Source organism: Cuculus canorus, chromosome 3 (genome assembly GCF_017976375.1).
Source record: "Cuculus canorus isolate bCucCan1 chromosome 3, bCucCan1.pri, whole genome shotgun sequence".
Taxonomy (NCBI): Eukaryota; Metazoa; Chordata; class Aves; order Cuculiformes; family Cuculidae; genus Cuculus; species Cuculus canorus.
In genome coordinates, this window is record NC_071403.1 from 16060518 (window position 1) to 16084455 (window position 23938).

The window sequence follows — 23938 nt, forward strand, 5'->3', positions numbered from 1 at the left end:
TTGTCACTCAGCTGAAAACTATACTTGCATCATACCAATATCCTTAAAAATCTGTCATTTTAAACTTAGCTGACATATAAAACACGAAGCTGATTTTATGCAGACAGTGGGGACTGCACTGGCCAGATGCCTTTGCTGGAGGAAGTGTTACCTATGGCTGGAATCTCTTCCCAATGATCCTGCTTATCATTATGCCAGAGCCTGCTAATTTTCAGATTCCTAGTTTGTGCCTTCATCAAAATTAGCCAGTGTTTAGCTCTTGGTTCCCCTCCTGTGTTACCTGTTTTCTAGGCATGAGAACCTTCCACAATGGAACCAAAAATAAAATAAGAGAAAGCCTTCACATCTCAGCTATCCAGGACTGACAGCAACAGTAGATAAACCTGCTAATCTAACAGTCCCAAGCCAATTGCTGACTTTTTTTTAAAGCTGTGGAGCTACAGACCATCATTTGCATGGCACAGGAGCTTTGAAGAGCAGCAAGTCACTGACAGTACTGGTTCCCACTCTCCAACTGCCTCCCCTCCCATCTCTTCCAAGTAGCTGTCTGTTATACTATGCCATCTGAAGAACAAAGGCAATAAGGCACTGCAATACCAAGATACTTGGGAAGCCTTTGAAGTTACTCAGATGGAAAACATTGGACACGTAAAGACTGGCTCGCTATTCATACTTCATTATCGTATCATTAATATGTCACTAACCAATACAGTTCTGCCTATCTACGTAAGGTCACTTTTCTCGCTGAAGGAGTCAAGTAGGTCTACTCAAACCTTTACAGGAGCAGAACTACCACTGGGCCTCTTTCCTTTTGAGGATGATGATAATAAGGGTTAGGGTTCAACTTGAAGCTATTTTCATTTAAAGCAAAGGCTCTATGTCACAGTTACAGCTGGAGGCAGTGATTTCAAACAATCTGTGGAGGGGTGGGTGAAGGGACCTCGAAGGATACTTTGGGGCATGACTGAGCCCTATTTGAGAAGGTTTAGTACATTTCTTTATGAGTAGTTCTCGGATCAAAATCAAGTGCAGTAAAGGCACTATGCAAAATGTGAAAATAAATAATCTTTAAGGATAACTGACTTGCTGATCTTGAGATTTTTTTTGAAGGATCAGCATTTTTATTTCCATCCAGTTGCCTTGAATTCTTATAGTGCCTTATCTATATTGCTCTTTGTGTCTTCTCATACATGCGTGCACTGCCTACGGGGTGGCTGGGAGGAGAGGGGTGCTGGCTGCGCACAGCCCTGCTGGGGCAGAGGCGTGCCATGGCTCTCCATTGTTGCAGAAGCATGCACCGGCTCAGCACTGCCACGCTACACACTCTAAATCCCTGCTTTTGTGTTTCCTCACTGCCAGAGATAGCTGCTCTGAACAGCAGCCTCCTTGCCTGGCGCACCGAGACAAAGAAATGTACAACCGCATAGTTCTACTTCATGACTCAGCTGAAAAGATATGAGTCAAACAGCAACCTCCTCAGAACAACGGGAGCTGCGTATTAACCATCTGTGCATGCGGTTGTGATTTTGCATCATATTTTGTGATTCAGAAGAATTAACACAGGCACAGAGGAAGAGGAAACCTGTAGAGAGATTTATTTTTTTCTCCTGTAGGAAAACATCTGCCTTTGTAAAAGTGTGTTTGTACAGGTTGCACATTCTCTGAACACTGAAACTTTCATCTGGGCTTCAAAGTGACACATTTACTATTTAACTTTCATTGAGTAGAAGCAGACAGATGGATTTAGTTTGGAATTTTGTTTTGGTCTGTTGCCTTTTTTTTTTTTACCATTAGATCCTCGGTTAGAAGTGAAGCCAGCTGCTTATAATTCAATTCCAGCAATTCAAACTGGTTGCTTGCATTTTGACTGCTTGTTTAATACAGTTGGTATTTCAATGGTCAAAAATAACCTTTGAAGTTAGCACCCCGTTAAGAGGAAAGCTGGGGGGAGGAATCACAGCTTCTGGGGCTTGTGATTTTAGTGCGTTCTTAGATTGATTGAAGAAGACTGCTGTGGATTTATTTTCACAGTCTGTTTTTGAACAGAAGGGATAATTTGAATCCCAAGAATGTAGCAATGCATGTGAAGTTATAGATATCTATTACATCTAAGCTTGAGTGAACGCATTTTGCATGCACTTCGACTTGGGCAGTCAAAAGCACAGCTGCTGCCCAGCTCTAAAGAGTTCTGCCCACACATGCCCATTTTTTTACATTAAAGGCGCTGGCTGCACACAGGCAGCTACACAGACCTTTGATACACAGCTGCTTGGTACCTGTTTTCTTTCTAAACTTATTTAATTCCCTCCTCTTCCCCCTCACATCTGTGACAGAAGGAGGAACGAGGCTGATTTCCACACTCTGCCTGCAGGAACTCCAGCCTACTTCTCCCACGGGAGCGAGAGTTTAGGGCTGCAACAGAGAACTGTGGCTTCTGTTGCTGGCAGCGTGTACTTCACCCATTATGTATGACAACAGAGCTTTGCCACATGCCATCTCCTTTGCAGATTTGGCTTTAGGTCATACTACAGCAGCACCCCCACAGATGCATCGCTCTCAATAGCTGCTTAAAGTACCATTGGCATGAACGTGACTCTACAGAGAGATGTTAAATTAACACCGCTATCCCCGTGTGAATATTATTCCACAATGTAATCCATCTCTATTGCTATGCACATCTTGTATTTTCCAGTTTTCTCTACTTTCAAAATCATGCAGAAATTCTTAGCAATTCAGGCAGCTATGTATTAACAATTCAAATATCTTGATTTCTCGTTCTCATCACACAACAGCTTTTAAGCTTAAGCAGAAGCTATTTTCATAGCAGAGAATATTAACATAAGTAACTGCAGTGGAAGTAGATTCCAAAATATGCACATCACTAAATCCAAAAGAAAAAAGACAAAGACTGCACTAACTGAACAACATTCCAGACAAGAAATTAAGCCTTTCCATAGCCATTCCAAATGAACTTACAGTTCAGCTTACAGTTGAACCAGTTATCCAGTTATGGATATTTTAAAAAACCTTTCAAGTTCAGTCTGAGAGCTTTAATCAGGCCTGCTGACTGCGGGAGCAGTGCTTGACTGGGCAAAATGAATGCCAGTTATGATGACGGTAATGACAGAGACTTAATGGCAAATCAGACTGTGGCAAATAATTAATTCCACTATAATTGCTATGGGCTTTATCTTCCATCTTATCTGAGCAGAGCAAGGCATTATCTTCTTCCTACTAGACAGCAAAAATCACCGTGCCCTTAAAGTTATTAAGTACTTTCCCAGCTGAACAAAACAACAATGGAAGATGAACTGAGAACACATAGCAGGCAAATTTGAAAGCATCATAAGTCAGTGAAGTCACAATCAAATTTCACTTTCACATTCTATCCATTCATACAGTTTGATTTTCAGATCATTCAGAAGACAGACATATTTTGGTACTGTTGAAGGAAATGCCCTCCTTTCTTCTCTTCCCCCTGGCCCTTCATGCAGAAGGCAGTTGAAGTGTTTTTGCTTAAATATTAGCATATTAGTGCTCATTGGGACTGGTAGACTTAGGTCTTAGAACAAGACAATTTCTGTTGCAAGGGACCTACAACCATCATCTAGTCCACCTGCCTGACCACTTCAGGGCTGACCAGAAGTTAAAGCAAATTAAGGGCACTTTCCAAACACCTCTTAAACATTGACAGGCAGTGTCAGTCTTGAATTGAGCTGCAAAATATACCCCATTTCAGTTCCCTTTTAAAGATGTCCACAGCAATTATTGTCTTTATATGGTCACATTATCACAAAAACTATCTGCAAATTTTAGAATATTGTGTTTTCCCTAAATTGCTTACAAATTATCAGGGCTCTTGCTCAATTTCCTTCTAATAAGTACATGTAAAACTTCTTTTTTTTCCTCTTCAGAGACACTATTTAAACCTGTAGATACAGAAGACATTTGATGTTTCTGGTTCTCTATGAAGCCCACCGAGATGGTCAATGAAAAAGGAGTCAAAGAAAGTGGTTGTTTCTTTTTCTTTTCACCATCCCCAATCCCTCATCAAAACCAGACAAACCCTCTGGCTTCTCATCTATTAAGTCTTCTCAACTATTAAGATGATTCAGAAACAGAAGATTAGTCATTTACTGCTAGAATGCTTCAGCAGAAGAGGTTGTCAGAGAAACATCAACAGAGCCATGTTTTCTATTAGAAAACATGACAATATCCAAGTCTGGAGGAGCTAAGTTTATTAAGAGTCTACAATGGAATTTAATTTAGCAAAAAGACCAGAAAAATTAATATATTCATTTCCTATTCTGAAGTAGTCATATGGAAACATATACACTACAAAAAAGACTTTAAGAAATTGCTTTTATGAAATTTCCTGCCAAGAACATTTTATGAAGGTTATTACCACTTTTCATTCAGCTGTACTCTGTAGCAAATGGATATTCTTTAAATGGAGGGGAAGGCAAACAGAATTTTGGCTTAATAGCCACACTTTCTCTCTATTACCATGCCTTGGGCAACTCCCAGGCACCCTCTCTTGCAGTGTGTTGCAACCTTTACAAGTTATGCTGCAATAGGAGCAAAGTTACCATTATTCTGAGTTAATCTGCATTCACTTGAAAATGCACATCAGTACCTGAACTTTCTTTTTAATTATGCCACTACCTGAGTTTTCATGTTTTGTATCTGATCCAGGCTTGAACTCTGCCAATGTGTAATCCACTGAGAAACAAAAATCAATTCAGCATTTTTGTAGCCTACACAGGATAAGGAAAATTGCTTCTTTAAAATAACACATGCGACTCTTCTAGGGCAGCACTGCTTATATGATAAGGCCAAACAGTTAAAATTTCATGTGGAAATAACGTTTCTCAAAGAAGTGCAATTTTCACTGGATTGAGTTATGAATCTCGAGAACTATATTGGCCAGATGTGTATTGGAGCTTTTTAGAAATTACCAAGTGTTACGTTAAGTCAGATCAATGGTTTTATACACAGTAAAATACTAATTTCTACACAAAGGCTTTGAATCATGTAGATGTAGTTTTAGTTTAAAATGCATGACCAAACACCATTATGGCAGCTTTACAAAGAAGGGGAAGGAGAAAGGTTGCAATGGTGATTTAATTGGAAGGGTGTCCATTTTCTCACTCAAAGTAACATTTTTTATCCTCTGTCATGCCCTTAAGTTCCCCCCATCATTTACATTGCAAGTGGGCTTTAAATAACTACTGGTGTCTTCTTGCAGTCCTTTTTATGGCTCTTGGAATCTTACAAAATGTTAATAACTAACACCCTGACATAAAACAGTTACTGGGGCTACAGGCAACTTTGCTGGGTGGAGGACAAGAAATTCCAAGAAATATAACTCTCGCATTAAACATGGGAAGAATTACTTCTACAACAGACTATATGCACCAGCACCTAACATGTAAATAAATGAAAATTTTAAGCTATTTTTCAGAATTATATAGTCCATTAGATACAGAATTGCATACCGTTAATAATGGTTGTATGAGTGAAGCGTGAAGTAGGCAAATCAGCAAAGCTCTAGGTTGACTCTAGCATGGTCTGAAGATTAAACAAATTCATTTAAAAAAAAAAAAAAGGCTCATTACATTTCTTCAAGGAAAAAAGACCAACACTAGGCTAACCAATTTCTCCTTAAGTACTTACCCCACAAGATTCTCTTCATATCTTCAGGATTATCTAAATCACCATTGACGAATACACTACTGCCAGTGTGGTGGTTTTCTCCCAGTAGGCACAATAACAGTAAAACTTAATAGCAAATAATTGATGTCAAATTATAGCCATTCCTTAGCTTCAAGTTAGACACAATCTTCTTCAGTATAACAGTTTGGGCCAGTGCCCTTGTACTAATAGAGACAGCATCTTTACTGACAGGTCTCAGAAAACGATTTGGCCAGCCAACAACTGTTTGAGTGAGAATCATTTTTATTTATTTTGTTTGATTTGACTGCTCTTAATTCATGTGATTTAAGAGTGGACATTCAGCTTTTTCAGATACAGGTACACAGAGAAATGAGAGACTTTTTTAAGATGCTGCTCACAGTAACAGCTTGAAAAACACAATAGCAGTAATTTAGTTGTGATTGTTGATCCCATAATGTAAAAGAGGAGGCCTGACTTTTAGAAGCATGTCTTTCTTTCCCAGATGCTATAAGTGATCTAACAGAAACCCTACCTTTCCATATGAACTTTATCTCACTTATCTTTGTAATGTTTAGGCTTCCTCACCCACTGCTTTCCTTCCTGGCAAATACTAAAAATATTGAAGACCTGTTAAACTCAAAGGTTAGTTCATTTATCATGGAATCAAACATTCTCAGAAAGTAGAATAGGAGAAATTGGCAAATAAGTGATTGAGAGAAGCCAGAAAAAAATATATCACAGGAACAGTTCAGATTCTGGGAACTGAACTAAGATGACCCTTACACATAGAAAACACAGTAGTTACAAGTTACCGAGGAATATGGAGATGGGAAAGCACGAAGCACTGGTGTCTATACATCACCAGTTTAGAATTTAAAAAGCCTATTTAAGTTAACTCATTTCTGGTATTTCTGAGTGTCAAATAATTCAGACTTATCTAATGTGCATGACTGATAGCTGGTACCCTTGGAACAAACAAATAGTGGATTGGAAAAGACACCCATTACTTCATGGCCTTTCCTTTTTTGAAAAGCATGATGAAGTCACTTTTCCAGCCTGTAAAAGACCACGGTTCAGATTTTGGGTTAATACCCATCACAGAATCACCAAGTTGGAAAAGACCTCCAGGATCAAGTCCAACCAGTCATATCAACCACTAAACCATGCCCCTGAGGATCTAATCCACCCATCTTCTAGATACTTCCAGGGAAAGTGACTGAACCACCTCCCTGGGCAGCCTCTGCCAGTCCCCAATGACCCTTTCTGTGAAAAATTTTTTCCTGACGTCCAGCCTGAACCTCCTCTGGCAGAGTTTTGAGGCCGTTCCCCCTTGTCCTGTCCTCTGTCACTTGGGAGAAGAGCCCAGCTCCCTCCTCTCTGCAACCTCCTTTCAGGTAGTTGTAGAGAGCAATAAGGTCTCCCCTCAGCCTCCTCTTCTCCAGGCTAAACAACCCCAGCTCTCTCATCCGCTCCTCGTAAAACTTGTTCTCCAGCCCCTTCACCAGCTTTGTTGCTCTTCTCTGGACACGCTCCAGAGCCTCAACATCCTTTTTGGAGCGAGGGGCCAGAACTGAACACAGGATTCGAGGTGCGGCCACACCAGTGCCGAGTACAGGGGGAGAACAACCTTCCTGGACCTGCTGGTCACACCATTTCTGATACAAGCTACAAGCCAAGACGCCATTGGCCTTCTTGGCCACCTGGGCACACTGCGGGCTCATGTTCAGACGGCTGTCAACCAACACCCCCAGGTAAGACCCAAGACCCCCAAGACCCATTTCATGCTGTAGGATATTCTGTGAAGAGTTATTCCATCTCTGTTACTAATGCTGGTAGAACTTTGCACTAAATGTTCCCAAAAATAATTAAGCAGAACTAGGTCAGAAAGAGTCATTGAGGCGAATGCACTTAAAAATACCTGGCGGCACTAAGACATGCTCCCAGGCAGTGGTTCAGCTCCTGCTCTGAAATAGGTGAAATCTGATTTTGAACCAACTTCTTTTATTCCAGGTGGACATCCTAATTAGAGGGTTCTTGATGGACCAGAGAGCACAACTTCTTACTCTGGTACACCTGTTAAGGAAATGCAGTGAAAAATAACAATCAAAGGATAGTTTCAGGAAAACAGTCACCACAAAAAAACTGCCTGATTTTTTTTCCAAGATCCTGTGTCACACAGGTGAACTGAGATGAGAGGTACTCAAAACACTTGCTACTTCTGAAAATACAGAATATGAAAAATGTTTTTGAATGCATGAAACTGTCAGAGAGCTGTGCAAACAGGATCATGGCAATACAACAGAAACAGTATCATGAAAATATTAGTTAGCTTTATCCTTTTTACAGGGTTTTTTTATGAGCATGATTCAGAAAGGTAACACCTTTTTTTTGGTTTTATTTTCTTGTTTGTTACATGTTAAGAGCCTCATTGAACCAAGAGCAAGAATCTCATCCTATGTTTCGATACTTTTAAAATTTAAATTGGAAGTAGTTATGTACTACTAAGTTAATTATAGCCTGTTGTCTAGAAATAATAAAAGGATTTACAGCATTTTTTCCAGTCCCACTTTCCAAGCTCTCTTGAAAGTTACAAAGTAATCAACATTAGCATTAATGGTGCATTGGATGAGGAGAAAACAAAAGCTAGTATGCTGGCCTAAGATTTCTAGATTGCTTTGTTGCTGATATTCCCACAACTGTGTCAGTTTTAACTGAATCCAGTTCAGGCTTATTTCAGTGGTACAGAGAATGCCTACATTTACTTCTACTGCACCTCCTACTTTAAGTATCTGTTTTTCCGTTTTGGTATTCAGCTGAACTCATTTCAAGGGCAAAGACTGAAAGCATGGGAAGCTGAAGTTTTCAGCTTCAGCACGGGGAAACAGCAACCCCCATGTGTTGCCCGGCTTAAGGTCTCTATAAAAGCAAAGGCCTCAATTAATTTAATCTACATACAGACACTTTTATTATACTTATTGGAACTTTTTTCTCCTCCTCCTTTTTAAACAAGGCTACTGAAAGAGGACAAACATCTGTACACACAAAGTGAATCTATTCCTCTTAATACAGTGACAGGTGGAAGATAGTACTCACCTGTAAGACTAGACAAGAAACTTCTGAAGCAGGTAATTTTCCAGGAAAATATGAACCAGCCCTTAATCCAGTCACCAGTCTTGTTCTGCATACTTTGATAATGGTGTTTTAACTTCAGACAGATAGTAATTTTCAACAACAGATGCACATGTAAATATTCATCTCATTTATTGTGGGAACACTGAAGACACAATATAGCTTTAACATACTCCCACTGAACAGCTACTAATTTAATCTGAACTTCATACTTTATTGTGGAAATGCTGCAGACAGAAACAGATTTAAACACAGTTCCACCATCAGAGAACATGACACTTCAAGGAAGGTCAAAATAAAATGGCTCTTAAAGCTAAAAAGAAGAGGCAGATGTCATTTCCTAGAAATGAAGGAAGGTAGGCTCCACTGGAGCAGCTTTAGTACTGGGCTTTTCTTTCAGATTGGTGGTAAATGAAAAACCCAGAGCCCCATGATTTTTGTTTTTTCACCTAATTGCTCCAATCCAGGAATCTTTGGCACAGGAATTTTCCTTTGCTGTGTGACTAGAAGATTATTCAGCCATTTATTCTTATCAAGGCCACTGTGTTCATTTAATCCTACTGTGTGGCATTGAATTGCATGTTGTGCAAAGGATGCTCGAGTGTCAAATTCTATGTTGATAGGAGACTAACAGCACCAGGTTATTGCACTAGTTCTTTTTTACTCTACTTTTATCTGACTAACAAACAAAGCTGTTAGAGAACGAAGCTTCCTCATTGTTCCCTACACTGGCCGTATTTTATTGCATTTACACTGACAAGCTGACAAATATATCTACATGCAAGAGGAAAGAATTCCACTGCATTGATTTAAAGAGACAAAAAATGAACTGCCAACCAAAGTTATTTTAAGGTAAGCATGCACATATTCTATTCCTAGTCCATTCTTGCACACTGCCTAGATTTAAACCACAGAGTTGTACTGCTTCTTCTTTGCACAGATGAATAAAAATAAGGCCTATTTAAAAAATCTGCACCACAGAGAACAGTAACACATGGCTTATTCTGTCAGTTACAACGGTACATTTTACTTCCTCATTGCTCTGCATCATTTGTGAAGCTGTATTCATGAAACATGGAATGTTTGTATATCGAAAGCTTGTGTGTAAAACAGAATAAAATTGTGTGCATTTCTTAGACGTTAATTAAATTACTGCCAAAACAAAAGCACTATAAAAGATTGTAGAAAACTAGAGCTCTTCTAGACTTAAAAAACCTATCAATCTCATCATGGAAATCAAACCACTTTTTCTTGGGTACAATCCTTTGCATGACATTCTTCCTTACAGTACCACATAATCACTTAGCTTTTTCCTCTCATTTCATTATCAACAAACATCTGCCTACACAATTAATTTAGAAAATATTAATTAAAAATAGGAAAGAATTGGAGCCTAGCACACCAATTTAAAATAGTCTCTGATCATAGATATGATATCAAGTCCTAGCATGAAACTATTATATTTAATCCAAGTGGTTTCGTGTTAGGAAATAGCACATATATGCTGTCAAACAATTTTCAGTACAAAAGAGATACAGATAAAGTAGTTTAGCTGAAAAGCTCTGAAGACTCCTAGGCATCAGTAGGGAAGGCACTTCTCTGGTCATGTAATTCTAGCACATGGGATCCAGCACAGGTTTGGTATTTCAACATCTCTTTCAGTTTCTATGCAAGTGATATCCACTGACTGCCCAGTCCTGAACTTCTCCACTTGCAAATAATGCAAAGAAAATTGCTCCAAACAGATTAATAGAAGCAGCAATATAGAAAACGGTCTGCCATTCTCCCACAGTATTCTGTCAAAAAGGGGAAAGGGAAAAAAACCATACAGTTAGTTTGCAGCTCCACACTCAAGAAAAGGTTAATTTTAAAACCAACACCACATGCCTTGCCTGTTTAAATGTAAATGCTATTCAGCATTTCATAGCAACATAACAGCATTATAAACATAAACGATTAAACAATCAGTATAACTTCAGTTATAGTCAACTTCAGTTTAGTAAGACAACTCACGTAGTCTAATGCAAATCTGATAGGACTATCTATGTGGATCAGTTTATCATCTGAGATGTAGAACCTTCATATCAAAATTCTCATTTACACAAAGGCAACATAAATTCACAGAGAATATTACTGTCTTGCTTTCAAGTCAGGTGATCCAAGAGCTGCAGTGCTCCGCACTAAGCAGTAAGCTATTCTTAATGACTACTATGTGGATATTCCAAATCATAAACTTTTTAGCCCAAACAAGTTAGCTGTCTTTACTCTGCTTTCAAGAGGAATCCTCTGATATTTAAGAAAGGCCTTAAGACATGGGTAGAAAAGAACTGTGGTTTGTTTGTTTTTTTTTTCTTTTCTTTTTAAATAAAGAAGTAATATCTCTAGATGTCTTAAGTCTTTTTTTTTTCCCTTTAGTTCCAGAGGACTACTGTAACAAACCTGTAAACAATCTTACTACAAAAACAGAATAATACCAGAACAGTGCATTAGTATGGGGAGAAAAAAACCCCCAACCAAACAACAAAAAAAATTCCACTTGTTAAGATGTCTCAAAGAACTAATTAGTTTGGATTAATGTATTAATGAATATAATGAATATTTTCACATTACATTTAAGGAAATGATTGGAGTGATCACCAACTCCAAAAATTCAACTGTATCAATAAACGTACTCCTCCCATCTTCCTTTCTTAGAATATTTTAGAATAATTCATATAATTGTTTAAAATAAAAAAAAAAAAAAGAGTCAAACAACTCCTCACTTCCTTTTTCTACTCCGAATCACCCTTTGACTAAACCATCTTAAAAGTCAAATCTAACACTGTTCAAGCTAGGTGTATTGTGAAACTAACACAGCATACAATGTCCTAATCCTGTAATGTACATACAAAGAGATGTATTATAAAACCCACATATTTAAATCTAGTTTCTCACTCATCTGACAAATGCTGGCCTTATAACTCAACACCTCACGTGAGAGACTGATTTTGGAAAACAAGTAAGAACTTGTCTTAATTTGCTCAAAAAATACCACAACTGTCTCACCTAGTTGGCACTTTAAGAGAGTTTTACTGTGATGAAAGCATATTCATTTTACTCCTAGAGAATATAAGGGGTGAGTCATTAAAACTTTGAAGTCCTACACAGGTCTTTTATTTTACTGATCAGAATCAGAAGAATAAAGGCTAGGAATTAAGTCACTCACAGCAACGGTACAGTACAACTTGCATGGATAACCCATATTTCATTTTATAACTGCAGACTTGAGAAGACAGAATTTATATTGAGTGGAGATAAAAATATAACAACTGAAAAAATAGTAAGCAGACTTACATTACGAGTGAGGTTCTTGGCAATAACTGGCCCCACCATTCCTGGGATAGTAGCAAAAGAATTTGTGATCCCAAGGAGAATTCCAGCATACCTGGAAGAGAAATTGTTAATGCTGCTTATTAAATTCTCCTGGTTATCAGTCATGGAAATAATTTTGCCTAGGCCTCATCTTGATCACACAGACAAGTTAAAACACAAATGTTCCAGTGGGAATAGCTTGCTTTTATTCCAGTAACAACTCACTGACAACTTGGTACATACGCCTCTGGTTTTCTGAGGCTAGTTACGGAATTTGAGTTAAATCACTCATGGCCTTGCTCAGGATCCATAATCCAAACCCACATCCCCTTTGCTAAGCCACAACCAAACCATCTGGAATGGATCCATTGGAGAAGTCAGAAAAGAAATGTTGCATGCCTTGAAGTGGAAAAGCAAAAGGAGTACGACAGAGTGCTGTGTGGCAATAGTAAGAGATTGTTCAGGCAGCATCGCTAAAATGTGTCTGCCAAGAAGGCGCTATCACCAGTGTGGATATATATCACCACTTAAACTACAGAGCATACGACTGGAGTTCAGAGCACTGCGGCTGTTCTGCCTTTCAGCCTTCTGTGGGTCAAGGCCGATGGGAAACGGGTCTGACTTAACCAGTTTTGCTGGTTGCTGTTCCTGCAGCTCCATCTGAGGCTTCCCGTTCCATCAACTGTGTTGCTCTATCACACTCACGTGCACACATATGTACCGGCGTCCATAAAAACTCACTGGGAAAACTTGGTAACTTGCTTAATATCTGAGTGTCAGCACTGCATCTCTAGGCAATTAAAGATCTCTCTCATAGGAGTGTTGCAATAATGAAAAATCATGTTTGAAACTGTACCACAAGCACAGACTTGTGAGAGAGTCTGAAGAGAAATAAGAGCTAGACATTCTACAGCTGAGCTCAACCTTCCAACCATAGAGCAGGTACCTAAGGTTCAGATTTTCAAGGTGGATTTGTGGGCTGAGGAATCATATGAAATACTAATAGTTGCAGTTTACCACGGGAGAAAGCAGTTATCTCTTAGTGATTTTTTTAGGCTGTTTAGAAGAGTGAGATTATGATCATACTGATTTTAACAGAGTAGAAGTACAATTTAACTGCTAAAGAGCGATGTATAGCTTTTGACATTTTATTTACCAAAACAGAATTCAACCATACAGCATTGTTAGAAAAGTTTGTGATATGTGTATCCAGTTCAATGATGCATTTTTCCTGAGAAAGTCTATTATCTAGACAACTAGCCAATTTTTTCAACTAGATGATGTAAAAGTCAATGCTACTTATCAGTTTAAAGCATGGCAATGTATTTTAGACTGAGCTCCAATGCCTTAATTAACATGATCCTTTATTTCTTTTAAATGTAGCGTGTCGTTGTTCCCTTAGGCGGATAAGCATATATAGCAAAACTCCATTTAAAGCCTTTAGGTGGAAGCAAATGCATTTTGTCTTCATCCTACCTAAGCTCTACAATACTGCTAGCACAGACTTCTGAAACTAAACACAATCTAATAGTTTCTCTGGTCACCAAAGGCCTTTGGCAATGAATTGCTGGCTAAATGCCTCTATTTATGTCCGGTGTTTCTGACATAGGTTACATTCTTGATAACACTTGCTGTTGAATGCAGATAACTACTATGCCACTCCCTTAGCACAGTGAAAACTCCCATATGAAACGGGAAAGCAAAAAGTGCCTTGTTTGTAGAGCAAGACTAATGCTAAGCTATTGGTCAGGTTCTTATGGCACAGTGAGGACCAAATACAAGCTAACTCACAGAGCAGTTTAGTAGTAAAATCAAGAGTAAAAACCCAGATACATGAATTGGTTTTTTGCATAACAGAGCCACGGGAATATTATGGGGACTCATTGGAACAACAATACTAAAATTTGTAATCATGGCAACATATTGATGTAGATTTAAAGAGCTAGAATAAGAATACATTTTCCCCACAAGAATGATCGTCTCTCTCCTGTCCCCAACTCCCCCCAATTCAATGCACTGATAGCATAATAAATACGTGTTAGAAACCAAAAACACAGAGCAAATATTGCTTTTCCATCAGTACCAGTATTTTCATTTGCTTTTTCCTGCAAATAGAATCATTATTTCTTTGGAATAATGCAAGTTTTAGTAGCAACAAGGGGCCCTTTGCTATTCTAGTCAGCATACTTTTAACAAATTAAAACAGGGATTTACAGAGCATGTTGAAACTGCTTTGAATTTCTTCTGGTTGTTCTAATATCTTTCAGTAAATTAAAAATGAATATTGAGCTCTGGATAAAGTCTTAACAGAGGTTTCATTCACAATTTTATGCAGACCTCATTTTCAGATTTTTACAATTATGTTTAGCATTCCCTTGAAATTGTGAATGTCTGCCTTGCCATTTCATCCAACAAAGTTCAGACAGTTGCAGAAAGTTAAGTAGGAGGAGGAAAAAAAAAGGCTTTTTTTTCCTCTCATTTTTGTATTTCTGTATTTAAAGAAATTCTTTTTCTACAACCTTTGTTACAAAGTCATGCCCTTTATCTTCTGTCTCCATTTGGATAGATGTAGCTTGAATTAAAGCATACATATGCTCAATACAGAATCACTGATTTCAATAAAACAGCATCCACCCTAACAATGTTCCCATGCAGGAGAGTTTTCCCACGTATGCAGCCATATGTCTCCAGATGCAATACTGGGCCAAAGTTCCCGAACCACCAGCAAGACACCTGCCTCTCCTGCACTCATAACCAATATGCTCCCTTCAGCCTATCTGAGAGGAAAGAAGAGCTAGAGGAACTTCTCTGGTTAAAATGCAAAGGGAATAAAACTATTTTGTTGAGGGCAGGAAGAATAGAGTGGGATTTGGTCAGAGGGATCAGCAGACGTTCATGTCATGAATCTATTTATGCCTGCTGACGTGTATCAGTGTCATGCCACGTGATTTTTTTCTTGTAGCTTTTTTCAACACCTAAACCACTTTGTATACTGCCACATATGAATTCACTATTGAAATAAACACATTAGAAATGTAAAGTAAAGTATCTCTCAAATTAGAAAAAATAGACAAAATCCTACTTCTGGAAACCTCAGCCATCACCTGCATGCAGAAGCTCCTCGCACATGTCTCACAAAGGCACACATTGCAGTTGCAAGACTTCCTTTTTCCTGTTGCACACAGTGGACGGGATGAATCGTACTCAATGAGCACCATTTAACATTTTGTTTCACTTCATTTGCCCAGTGCATGGACTCAAGCCTCACTTTCTGCATACTACTCAGCTATTGCAAGTAGAATTTTAAGAATCCCAAATGTTTTCCTGTAGAATTCTTCACAATATTAATTTATTTTCACAACACACTTGTGAGATGGGAGTGACAATGTGATCCTACAGATGAGAAATGAAAAGTCAAGAATTTGCACGCCAACTGGATGTTTGACATCCTCAGGGTCTTATTTTAAGAGTATTTAACAGCATTGCTCTTAAATTCGAAGCACAGCTCCACTGATGTCTGTACACTTGCTAAGTAATACCATTTTTGCAAACCAGAACTTCATAGTTTGATGAGGCATGTGAAAATAAGCAATAAATCAGCTAGGATCCCATTAATCTCACTGAATCCAACATTAGCTTCTCAGCTGTTTAAATTTGGGCTCAAGCTGCTGTGGACTTGCTTTACACACAATAGTAGTCCAAAACAAGCCTCAAGACGCATTTTATCCCTCTTCATAACTTAAGAGTTCAGATTCCTAAAGCCACGGGGTATGAACATGGTCCCCACAGAGACTTCACCAGAGTTTGGTACAACTGGTTGACCACATGCAAACTCTGTGACAGAACATTGAAAAGACCCAAATTCCAAAAGCAATATCCAGCTACATTAAACCTGACCCTTCTTTTCTCCTGTAATGCTCTGCTGCAGCCATTATGGGCTCTCCAACTACTACAGCTGTGAGGCAGAGGGCTTTGGAATTAATGGACTTGATAATTCAAGAAGTCGTCTCCAACCTGGTGATTCTATGATTCTATGAATGCTATCCTCTCTCTCTATACCACACTCAGTCATTTCTAGAGCAGGAGCCATCCTGTGCACTGAGCAAAGAACGGGACCTGTGCAAGGGAGTATTAAAACAATGACACAAGACTGCAGAAATATCCAAGTTCTGCCATTAAGTAACTTAACAGCCTTCTCACATTAATGCTCATGTTTTGTATTTTTAGACAGAGACATAAATAACAACCCCTAGCCAATGTTTTACAATTTTAGGACACTAGCTGCTGTAGTTCTGCAAAGCTAAGCTTGAAACAGAGGTTGTACAATGGCCTCATAATACCCTCTGTACAGTGCTTTAACTACATCTACATTCACAATTCTGCTTGATTTAAAACAAAGTTCCTCACATAAGCTATTCTTTCATTCTTTCCCATTCAATTCATAGTACAAGCTGTTTAGAGTTGGCCACTGACATCTTCTTGCTTGCTTGCTACCTAGTCTCATATGCCAAGATTAATTGGGCTCCTCCTATTTCATATCTATTTGTTCAGTCAAAACTTGTCCATCATTGTGGACATGACCACCATCCTTCCATTTGCCAAAGCCTGGATATCATCTTCAATTTGGACCTGACGTCTCCCACAGAAATTGTCCAGATCTCAAGGATCTTATTCTAGATAACATTTCTAAGAAATGTTTCTTCTTTCTCCACTCACACTTGAACTCTTTTCATCTCACACATTAGTGTATGAACACTCTTTTCTTTGGTCATAAAGTCATTTGACCCTATTCATGTCTACGTGCTACTGCAAATAGGTAAATGAGTGACAGTGCGAAGTATTTGACTTCTAGCACTGCAAAGAGTGCATATGTGGACTTTCAAAATAATACCTATATACCCATACTCTTCAAGGAACTGATGAATCTGTCAGGTTCCAAATTTGTAATACATTGATTGGAGAAATTACAGCCTGAAGACTAACTTTCTATTTTTAAAATTAAGTAATTTAATCCCGTACATACAACATTCACCATCTACTGTTAACAGGTCACATACTTATAAAGAGAATTTTACACCAGTGTATAGAATATAGTGTTCAAATACAAAGAATTTGCCTGTATCACAGCGCTGAGAAATGGTTATGTTCATACTAAAGGTTGACAGTTCTGAAGGGAATATTTAAATGAGTGTAACAATTATATTACGCTGTTCCAAAACCACTGTCCTATTAAGATCATTAACAGGACAAAACAGGACAAAAAACTAGTAAATATAATTACAGAAATTATATTATTTATTACTGCAGGATGAAAAATTGACTTATTCTAGACTGTTGTGCATATCATATCCTCTGCCAAACTTGCACTTTTGCAAATACAGTGCTTAAAATTGTACGCTTGAGTCATTGTCAGCGTTTGCATTCCATGTCGGTTCAGCACATGGTCCATAGCTAAATCTCTCAGCACCCCAGCAATACAAAAAACAAGTGGTCATAAGTGCATGAGGTACACTAACAATAGCTTCAGCAATACTTACGAAGGTGCTATGTCCAAGTGATTGATACTATAGCCAGATGTACAAAATCCTCCTAGTGTTGTTGATATGGTCACAAACGCAACAGCCAGGGCATAGTTGCAGCCTATGAATCCAGCCGCTACTAAGAACACTGCAGGTCCAATCATTCCTTTAAGACAGAAATCTCAATATCAATGGACTTTTAAAAGTAGCTCTAAGCTGTGTTTAAGTTTTCAATGCAGCTTTCACCACCACCTAGTGTACAGAATCCAGCACTGCACTACGTGCATTACAGTGGACCTGAAAGGAAGAGCAGATGGTTTGCAAACCTGTTGCTGCCTCAGAAAACTATAACCAGACCAGAAAAATCCCACTCTGGCTGCAAAGAACAAACTTCAGCTAGATAAAAAAAAATTAACAAAAATCAACAGATACTGGAAGTGACTTCACAAATTAATCTTATGTATTGTTATAAAAATAATAAAAGCTACTTCACTGGTAGGTAAACAGTGCACTGTAGAGCAATTACCCCCATCTAACTCTCCAGGTTTGAAGAACAAACACTGACTTCTGCTGATCATACTCAAGTAGAGCTGGAAGGGTTCATATAAATATATACATATATATGTGTATATATACACACAGACATATATATGTATATTTCTCCTACCTAGAATGAGCTTTATTTCACATTTACAAGATCCGAATGTCTGATATATCTGTACTGGAGCCTGTTGTACAATTCAGAGAAGCCAGGTTAGCTTTAGAGATGCTACACCAAGTACTAGAAACAGCTTAGCAGCCACCATGAGCTAGCGCACGCTGCTTCCTGTCTGAAGGTAACTTTGGTACCCATTTCCCAGTACCAGAGCTGGCCATTTACATGACCTCACCATCATCTCTGGAAACAGCTCCAAGTACATGCTTTTGTTGATGAAGCCAACATAACAGTCCTGCTTTTCCTAACACAACAGCACGTTCCCCCTCAGTTGTACACTCTTGGATGTGAGGCTCTGCAGTAAACTGGATCACCAAAAAGTTGTAGGCTTAAAATATAAAAAGCTTGAGAGTTTATTACAAGAGCTGCTTCAAAGAAAGCAATTGAATAAGCAGAATGGAGACGGCGGCAAGGATGGGCATATATCAAGCAGGCTGCAACTTGTGTGGATTGCGTGCCTCATCTCCCTTTTTTATTCTTCTTTCCACTGCCCTCTCTTTTAATCAGCAATCCATTTCTGCTTCCTAAAACCAGCCTTTTACTCATTTTCCTTAAAAACTTGATCTTGTTGATCTCTTGATGATTTCTGATCGTATCTCCTCCAAATTAGTCAAGATTATTTTGGATTTTATTTGGGCTTTCTACCCTGGTAGGAACTGCAAATTTTGCAAGTGCATTCCTATTCAGTTACTTAAGTCTTACATAAACAAAACACTGAACAGCACAAGGCTGTTCAGGCTCATGCAAAACAATATTCCATCTCAGTTTGAGAAAGTAATTTACAAGGTATCATTCCGCCAACCATTATCACTACTGTAGCTGTGATTCTACCTTACCATTTATTTAATAAGTTTGCTTGTACAAATCATGTGTCTCTAACCTAAACAAAGCTTTTGGCACTCTCTTATCATTCTCTTGTCCAATAGACCTACTTTTTAATGGAAAATGCACAAATAAAGCTGCTCCTCTTCAACCACGTACAATTCTGCCTAATTGCACAGCAGAATGCCCCACTACTCTCCCAGGCCCTTCATTTTTCCCAGATCGATACTATATGTCCCAAACAGAGATGATACTTGCACTTACCTATTAGGGTAAAACATCTGCGAACACAAACGGTGGACAAGTTCCGTTTTTCCCGTAAATAATCAGCAATTTGCCCAGACAGAATTATACATAACCAGCAGCCAAAATAAGGTAGGGCAGATAAAACCCCATTCTGTTAAGGAGATAAAACAAAGACAGTTAAAACACTGAAAACAATTCAATATTCTGAAAAATCACTTATGCTGGAGCATTAACAGAGACTGAAGCAGAGGCATCAAAAGCATCCATCCACATAACTATTGTTGGTATTACCATAAAAGAAAAACTTTGGGACAGAAAAGCAAAGCATTTTAAAGTTACTGATCTGTAAACTCTCTGTTGCATGATCTAATCTATAACTAACAATGCAGCCATCCAGACCAAAACCTCAATGGTTTAAATTAGCAACTGCGCTCAGGAAAAAGAAAACTATACATGAAGGTATCTTGTGGATATTAACCCAATCATGCAAGTTTCTAGAAACACCAATTTCAAGCAGGACAGGCTATGGAGAGAGTTACTAAAGTGGACGCTGCAGATATGAATAGAAATCTGAAAGCTATATGGAATCTCTGGGGTTTGGACTACTATAAACTCTTCAACATTATGTTATCGCATATCTGTGAGCTGAAACACCTGATGCTAGCTGTAATCAGAGACAAGATATGTAACTAGAACTTTCATCAGATCCAGGCCAGACATCCTGTGATCCTAAAGCAAAGACTTCTGCCTGATTCTGCATGTTTTTCTAATGAGGGGAAACAAAAGTTTTTTGCTGCGTAAATTTACAGTGTTTCCATACAACTATGTATAATTACTGATGATGAAGCGATAACGTCCAGTTTAGACTAGACATTAGGAAGAATTTCTTCACTATGAGAGTGGTGAGGCACTGGCACAGGTTGCCCAGGGAAGTTGTGGCTGCCCCATCCCTGGAGGTGTTCAAGGCCAGGTTGGATGGGGCCTTGGGCAGCCTGATCCAGTGGGATGTCCCTGCCCATGGCAGGGGGGTTGGAACCGGATGATCTTTAAAGTCCCTTCCAACCCAAAGTATTCTATGATTTGACCTAATCTGTGATTAGGTATTTTGATAGCTACCGGATAGAAATACTCTTTTGCACACTATTATAAATGTTTACTTGTCAAAGAACAATCGAAAGCTGCCCTCGAAAATTTAATTTGAAGTGAAACCAGAAACACTTCCCCACCTAAAATCCATTCTATCAGCACTCAACATGCTGCCTGTTGGGTTTCAATGCTCAGCTTTCAAAAACAGTAAGTAAAACTTCGAAAAACAGAAGACAGTCTCATCAATAAAAAACCCCAAACAACTTCTTTTGAACCACTGTTCAAAGACACAGCACTATTTTTAACCAACTGCATTCTTTTATGATGGAAACTAGCAGACTTTACAGCAGCCACCGTAAAATACTCAAAATATTTAAAATAGCAATGCAATTTCCATCGAAATGTGCAGCAACAAAGTTAGTCCAACACCATTATGCAAGCTTTTTCTTTTTTTTTTTCAGATGTACACAACAGTCAGTACTGAAGTACTGAGTCACCCCAAGAAGAAGAAACAGAACCCAGAGACATAGGAAACCACTTCACAACAGAATCTGTTAGCATTTAATGCAAGAGTGTTTTACAAAACACATGCAATCAAGGGCTGTCGTAGTAAATTACTTTCATAGATGTTTATACAGGTATTCCCTCAAGAGGCATAATAAAGAACGCAAGCAGCAACTTCAGCGAGTTTTACCAGCCATTTTGCAGCTTGCCGTACTGCACCCTTTTCTTCCAAAGCTGAGATTCCCCATCTTTTCCTCCCGAAATTGCTAGCATGCCTCTTTCCTGCATGGTGTGCATCATGATCATCAGCGCATCATCCAAAATAGTATGATGCATTAAACCAGGAAGACTATACTAAACTTCTTGGAATTTCTGAGCACCTTTTTATATGAGCTGTAACAGCTTCTTCCAGGTATATTATGATACCACTGAAACATTCTCATTAAAGACTGACCATTACAGTCAAGTAATTGCTATAAATAAGAATATTCCACTCCCCTCACCACCCTATTTTTCTTCTCTGATAAGTAATCTTATTTTTTAAGAATTCCTTGAAATGTACTATACCTGGACCTTAAGTCTATGGGTTTTTTTCACCCTATTTACCCTACTTAAAAAGGCGTTTTACCTCTGCTGCTCATTGAAGGAAAGAAGCAACAATTTGGGAAGGGATTCAATCAGACTGAAGCTTCCCCCACCTTTTTTATTTCTCCCCCTCTCCTTAAAATACTTTCAAAAACACCACTCGTACAATGATTTCCTTATTTCTATTTTTCTTTTTTTAACTGGAAATGTTCTCCTCTATGAGCGAGCAAAGAAGTAGCAGACAGTATTTCACAAGCCATAAAACAAGCTATAAAATCTGAAGCAATCATGCAAACCATAAAACAGAGAAAAACATTTTTATAGTTACTGTTTTAAATCAGAGCAGTTAAAAATGGGTAACGTGCATTTTCAACCAGAAAAATAAGCTTGAAAGCTAGCATTAAGCTAAATGTCAAATAAGTCCTAAAACCAGTGGAAATTACAAGGCAGGCAACATTTTCAATCCATCCACTTAATTGTGGAGATTTTACCATTTGCCAACTATATATTTACATTCCAAGGTTCTTCAACAGGTTCCTCCATTCTAAACAGCACAGAATATCTCTTATTTAATTTCTTTAATTCAGAAGAAAGTGACTATATTTTGATTTGCCTCACCTCCTGTGCATCAAACCTCAGGATCTCCTTCATGTATGTGGGTAAGAGTGTGAGAAGTGTATAGAAAGTCCAATTATAAGAGAAGTGTGCCACAACAATAGCCCAGAGTGGAACGGACTCCAGTATAGGTCTCCAGGGAACAGATTTCTGTGTAGAAAGCTAGCAGGCAGAATAAAAAGGAAGAGAAAGAGTGATCAGGACATCAACATGAACATTTGCTAAATACAGTGCTTTGATCCTACCCAATTCTATGCTGATCGTTCATTTTGAAGGGCACAACATGAGTCTTATGGCATAGATGTAAGTTATCAGCAATGAATGAATGATTGTGTTCAGTTCTCACTGAAGGTATACTAAGGCATGCTACCACCCTGTTGTTTACTATTGCAAAGTAAACCAATTACTAATATGTTTTGTAATCAGAATTTCAAAAAGTATGCGTTCCTTTGTTGAGATTTGTTGCCTTCTGCTTTAAATATTTAATCATTGATAGTAGAAGACATCCCTCATGTTTATTTAGGCGATTTGTTTAGTTTATTTCCTACTCAATCCAAGATATTAAATTTGGTGTCTCAGCCAGCTTCACAGGCTGTAAATTCATATCCCCAGTTAGAACTAACTCTTATGCACACTTCAGGAACTGTCTCATTAGCATTTTCAAAATATTTTCTCCACAAACAGTGAGCTCTCTTACTTTGGAAGACACATTGAAAAAAAAGTACAAGCGTTGTATTGTGAAGATTGAAGACACCATGAAGGTCTGGATCTATTTTAAGGAGAAGTGATAGACTTCAGCGTTTTACTTAAAAGCACTGCAACAACATCTGTGACAAAAGGCACCATTGTAAATGCTTTGTATAAGTAAGAAACAATCAGTAATGAAACTACTGCACTGTATTTTCAATTTTTTGTTTCACAAATTGTGCCTTTTATCTCAGATTAAGGATGCTTTTCTAGATATCAACAGAGTATGATGCTAATGGCAATATTTGTGGTTTATGTTCTTACTTATGTAAATATGACTATACCAAAGTGCTGTACCTGATCTTTCAGAGAAGAGAGTATATATTCTCTTTCAGCATGTGAAATGCTCTTGTGAGTTTCTGGTGTATCACTAATCAACCACATCCAGAAGAAGAACCACAATACACCAAGTGCACCTATTGTCATGAAAATATAGGTAAAGAGATAGAAATAAAAACATAAGCAATTACATTGAGTGAATAACACTCTCAGATGATTTAGTTAGGTTTTTCCAAATACTGTAATATAATTGTAATGAATGTTATTTTTCTATCTACATACAAACAGCAGCTCCCCAAAGTGGTTTAATAATACACATTTAGAGGTAATAATAAAGAGGACTAAGCAGGAAAGCTTTTTTGTGGTTGTTGTTTATTTTTTCCTCTTCCTCTTGGGAGTGCCTCAGACACAAAGAAAGTTGCACACACAGACATATTGTATTTTTATCAGTCACATGGAACAGCCACAAAGGATACGGCTTTACCCAGAGAAATAAAATTTCACATTAAGTTTAATCACCAAAAGTACTTTATGCAAATACATAGACTATCACTACATACAGCTTAACTGATGTACCAATCTTTTTGGTTTTAAGCCAAACCCCAGAACTGTCATTTGAAAAAAGTAACTTTTCAATAGTCAGTCCATATCAACTGTACTTTTA

General features: G+C 38.2%; 1 protein-coding gene across 2 annotated transcripts in view; it reads right to left on the reverse strand.

Annotated features, from left to right (window-relative positions):
* Positions 1-6008: 6008 nt before the first annotated feature.
* SLC17A5 (solute carrier family 17 member 5) overlaps positions 6009-23938 on the reverse strand; it is a 28611-nt gene continuing 10681 nt past the window's right edge. The window contains exons 6-12 of one of the 2 annotated variants that reach the window (XR_008449288.1): positions 23293-23411; positions 22252-22410; positions 19477-19609; positions 17694-17841; positions 12139-12229; positions 8770-10601; positions 6019-7749 (exon numbers count right to left, since the gene is read on the reverse strand). Coding sequence is in view for 1 of the 2 variants with exons in the window: in XM_054063448.1 (XP_053919423.1) it covers positions 10464-10601; positions 12139-12229; positions 17694-17841; positions 19477-19609; positions 22252-22410; positions 23293-23411 (788 nt within the window). In the remaining variant the exon portion in view is untranslated. Of the gene's footprint in view, positions 10602-12138; positions 12230-17693; positions 17842-19476; positions 19610-22251; positions 22411-23292; positions 23412-23938 lie in introns of both variants that reach the window. The other variant, XM_054063448.1, reaches the window with a different exon arrangement.